General features: G+C 39.4%; 1 protein-coding gene across 3 annotated transcripts in view; it reads right to left on the reverse strand.

Moving 5' to 3' along the window:
* The window catches only part of spef2 (sperm flagellar 2), a 63,659-nt gene extending 58,953 nt beyond the window's left edge, over positions 1-4,706 (reverse strand). For all 3 annotated transcript variants that reach the window (XM_045706893.1, XM_045706892.1, XM_014172649.2), the window contains exons 1-5: positions 4,529-4,706; positions 3,838-3,940; positions 3,497-3,749; positions 2,753-2,923; positions 1,311-1,451 (exon numbers count right to left, since the gene is read on the reverse strand). In XM_045706893.1, the coding sequence (XP_045562849.1) occupies positions 1,311-1,451; positions 2,753-2,923; positions 3,497-3,749; positions 3,838-3,940; positions 4,529-4,586 (726 nt within the window). In that variant the 5' untranslated portion in view covers positions 4,587-4,706. The remainder of the gene's footprint in view (positions 1-1,310; positions 1,452-2,752; positions 2,924-3,496; positions 3,750-3,837; positions 3,941-4,528) is intronic.
* Between the last annotated feature and the right edge of the window lie 322 nt (positions 4,707-5,028).

Consider the following 5,028-nt stretch of genomic DNA (forward strand, 5'->3'; position numbering starts at 1 on the left):
TAGATGTACTATTGTAAAGTGGTTGTTCCACTGGATATCATAAGATGAATGCACCAATTTGTAAGTCGCTCTGGATAAGAGCGTCTGCTAAATTCCGTAAATGTAAATGTAAATGTGTAACACGACTCGGAAAAACACCGCCCTTCGTTATCTCATGGGAATGGGCCGGCAGGCATACACGAGCCTAACGCAATAACGTGCCGTTTAACTTTTGCATACACATTTGTTGCATAATAGACAAAGGATAAGTAAAACGGCCGTCTGTTTCCTCAGACGCCACGATTCTAGCCTCGCCCTGCTCCTCTTCCTCCCAGGGGATAGATAGCTTGTCCAGCCTGGCTTGTCAGGGGTCGTATCCGCCGATACCTGACAACATGTCAAAGTTGCTTCTTCTGGCACGATGGAACAGCTTGGCCTTGGCTCACTTGACCCGCTAAAAGCTGCTGCTGGCGATGATAATTCCTACATCCTCTTCTGGTCCCACTACATTGCTTGTGCTAGCAATGGCTGCACTTGAACTGCATTGAAAAATGAATCTAATTTAACACATTTTGATACCTCCTTTGCTTTCTCATTTTTGGCCTTCCTCTTTTGGGCTCCACTTTTGTGTTGATACATTGCTGATTTTTAAATCTGTACTTTTCTAATCTCGACTTTCTCTATTTATTTTTTGGCCGTTGTCTCTTGATAGCTAGCTCAACTGTTGCTTAAAACAATGACAGAAACAACGCTTTGGAGAGTATTTGCACAATAAATCCCAGAATGCATTTCATTATCTTAACATGATATTGAAACTATTGAATAATATGATTTATTTTGCAAATTAATTCGATTTATTGTCATCAATACACTAAAATATAATGCTGACTTATGTAGTGGCAAAAAAACATATTGTTGGTGAAACCATCATTTGAATCATTGATCATATAGCATAAATTAAAGAAAGACTTTCTTGTTAAATTGTAAACGTGATAGACCCACATCAACAAATTATACTCGAGCATGGTGGGGCGGTATTCAAGTTACATAGAGTTCCCGCGGCTCCGCAGATCTGGCCCGTTACCTGACCCTACCCCACTGAAGCCAAAACATAGTGGAGGTAGGGTGAAGTTACCCCTAGACGCTGATCTTGGGTCAGTTTTCCATTTCCCCCACTAATGGTTTGGGGAGGGGAAGCTAATCCTAGATCTGTAGCTAGGGGAAACTTCACCCTGGAGTGTTAATATGTTAAATTATCCTCTCATTGCCTTACACTCCAAACCCTTTTTTACATAGCCTGACACTTTACAATATAGACATTCTTCTTTCACCTGAGCCTCCTGCTGCTTCCGGTTCTGTTGTTGTTTTTCCAGGGCCTTTAATGTCCGGTTGGGCGGGGGTTTGGGAATTTGGATGATGGCAGTCTGAATTCGAGTCATCATCTCATGCTGCTTTCTGCGTACATGTCGGTGCTGCAACGACAATATTATGTCAATGTAGTTAATATGCATAGTAGCTAGGCATCAAGTAGCACATTGAGTATCAAAACGTCTCACATCATTCATTCACTTTACTATATGTATGTGACCAGAGCAGTTCAGTATGCAGTAAGCACCGTTTGACATTGGACAGGAGCAGCTTTTCATTTTTTTCTTTAAGCAATGGCTTTTTTCTAGCCAGTCTTCCGTAAAGCCCAGCTCTGTGGAGTGTACGGATTAAAGTGGTCCTATGGACAGATACTCCAGTCTCCGCTGTGGAGTTTTGCAACTCCTTCAGGGTTATCTTTGGTCTCTTTGTTGCCTCTCTGATTAATGCCCTCCTTGCCTGGTCTGTGTGTTTTGGTGGGTGGCCCTGTCTTGGCAGGTTTGTTGTGATGCACATTTTCTTTCCATTTTTTAATAATGGATTTAATGGTGCTCCGTGGGATGTTCAAAGTTTCAGATATTTTTTTAGAACCCAACCCTGATCTGTACTTCTCCACAGCTTTGTCCCTGACATGTTTGGAGATCTCCTTAGTCTTCGTAGTGCCGCTTGCTTAGTGGTGTTGCAGACACTGGGGCCTTTCATAACAGGTGTATATATACTGAGATCATGTGACAGATCAGTTGACACTTAGATTGAACACAGGTGAACTTTATTTAACTAATTATGTAACCTATGAAGGTTGCACCAGATCTTATCTAGGGGCTTCATAGCAAAGGGGGGAATACATATGCACGCACCACTTTTCCGTTTTTAATAAAAACATTTATTAAGTTATTTTAAGTTATTTTTTTCATTTTACTTCACCAATTTGGACTATTTTGTGTGTGTCCATTACATGAAATCCAAATAAAAATCTATTTAAATTACAGGTTGTAATGCAACAAAATAGGAAAGAAGCCAAGGGGGGTGAATAATTTTGCAAGGCACCGTATGTGTTATATTTGAGTATTTTGTTGTTAGTGGGGCAGTAACATTGGCAGGCTCTAAAAAAATATATTTTAATGATTTAAAAAAATATATATTTTTTTTCATTTTTATGTTTAGCTCACATAATATAATGTAAAATTATGCATTAAGGTGTCTGTAATAGAATACAAGTGTCAAAAACAAATGTAGACATTAATAAATGTATTACTATAGCTTCCCTCTTTTTTTTAAACGGAGGAGGAGTAACAAGATGGCTGCGCTATAATACAGCACCCCGTCATCCTGGGTTTATACACATCACTGGTTAGGAGGCTGTTAGCCCAGGACTAAATGTAGTGTGAACATGGATTCTTTCTGATACCTTTTCAATGTCCTGGAGTCTCATCTCTTCCTGCACTTTCTGCCGTTTCTGCTCCTCCACAAAGTGGGCCATGACAGACTTGTCATATATCTCTCGACCTTTCATTTCGTACTTCAGAGCGATTTTTTGGAGTTTCAGATCAGCCTCTCTCTTGACGACTGTCCTCAGGCGCTGGGATAATAAAGACAGATACCATTTTTTTTAAATAAAAAACGTATTCTTATTGGTCAAAGGAGAGATTGTGGAAAATATAGACAGTATTTGTCACAAAGGCAGTGGGTCAGATTCAAAGCCACGTCGACACTGGCAAACGTGTACTGTAGGCAAACCTGGTCACAGGCTTGGATAACGCTGGAGGTCCCTTCGATCTCCACAGAGTTGGGTAAAGCTGCTCTTAGTTTTCAAATCAAATCACATTTTTTTGCACCCTTTATGTGGAACAACTCACAGAGATCTCTGAAATCAGATGTTCTGGTCATCCTTGGTCAGTTCAGAAAAATAATTAGAGATCTCTATGTTGATAAATGTCTGTTTTTCTTAATGTTTTGTAATTTTGTATATTGTATATATGTTTCATGTAGTGATGCAGGGATAATCTGAAAAAGAGACCTTAGTCTCAGTATAACTGAATATAACCCTGTCAAAATAAAGGTTTAATAAAAAAAATTACAACGCTAGACCACCCAGGCGACAACAAATGAATGAAGAAGATGTGAGGGGTTGAGGGAGCCTTATTCCACTTACCTCAGAGTAGATGTCATTCTCCACACGGTGGAGGCAAGCTGTGGCAGCTGGCTGCATAGCCTCCATAGCTGTGCCTGTCAGGCCGGCTTTCCTCTTCTTCTGCAGCAGTATGAAGAGCTGATAAAGCAGCCGCGTGGCAGCACCGTGCTGCTCCCGCATCACTGCTTGGGCCATGCTCAGGTCGAAGGAAACTCCGAGCAGTTGCAATGTGGGTTCCATGAGTGTGAAGTTATTCAGCTTTGAGTTTGCAGTGCTAGGAGAGACAATTGTTTTGTAACCTAGGCAAAATAATAAGATAGTGGAACATTGTTGATTAAAGAAATATCAATTGATTAACTTACTTGCTCTTTAAGAACAGGTCAAAATCCCCCTGCAGTTGATATTTATGCAGGACCTCTCCAATAAGATAGCCATTTGCAAAATCTTTAGAGATGGACCTGGGGTCTGCAAAAAGACAAGAGTGTAACATTTAGGGCCACCCTAGGCAATAGGCATCTAGGCTACCAACAACTGGAACTCCTATAGCTACACTTGATTTTGAGATGAGAAGGAAGGAAAAAAAGCTAACCAACAAACTAGCTTATTAAAGTCACATGTTGCAATTTCAATACCCTGTGCTAAGTATTACATTGTTTACAAACAAAAGAGTAAAATAAGCTTATATTTGTGCTTTTGATGGGGTAAGACTGTTGAACTATGCTCACGAGGCATTTCTTAGTTATATTCTTCAAGAATCAATGACTATATATAATTCATTTAAAAGTACGTTTATCCCGGAGTGACATTATAATTTATCATTATTGAACAGCAGGAAATATTGCAGACTGACGTTATGGCTTTAATTCTGTTTTTGTTGTTGTTAACTATAAATACTACACAACACAATACACAAAACGTACAATGCAAACCACAAGTTGGACTTATTGCATCAAAATATAATTGTCTACAGGCTGGCTAGATAAATTGTTAATTTAAAGTTAATACATTACCTAGCTACAGTTGCTAACGTTAACGTTAGCTGTTCACACTTACCAACGGTTTTTGATAGCCGGAGCTCTACGTTTAGCCACCTGCATAATATATCCGACATTTTGACGTTTTCGTTATTGTTGTGTAGCTAAGTATTATAAGTATTAAACTACATGATAGCTCTTAACTTGTTCTGGCTAGCTAGGGGAGAATTGACAACAACCACAAGGTGTGTCGTTGCCATAGTGATATACCAACTAAAAGCAGGGTTTTTGTGGGTTGTGCTTGTGACTGAATCAGCAGCTCCTTGAGTAATCATTGTTTTGTTCACAAAAAATAGCCTGCCAAAGCTGCCCTGTAGTGATTGATTGCACCAATAGCAATATGTAGCCATGCATGTAACATACAGGTAAACATTTGCAAAAGGAAGCCATTTAAACTGATAAATCAACAGGTAGAAACGGTGACCTTTGATACATACTTCAGTATTACACCCAATTGTACCTTTCTGAAATACAATATATATGTCTGAGTTTCTTGTTGTAAAATAATTGACAGTAAGA

Source organism: Salmo salar, chromosome ssa24 (genome assembly GCF_905237065.1).
Source record: "Salmo salar chromosome ssa24, Ssal_v3.1, whole genome shotgun sequence".
Classification (NCBI taxonomy): domain Eukaryota; kingdom Metazoa; phylum Chordata; class Actinopteri; order Salmoniformes; family Salmonidae; genus Salmo; species Salmo salar.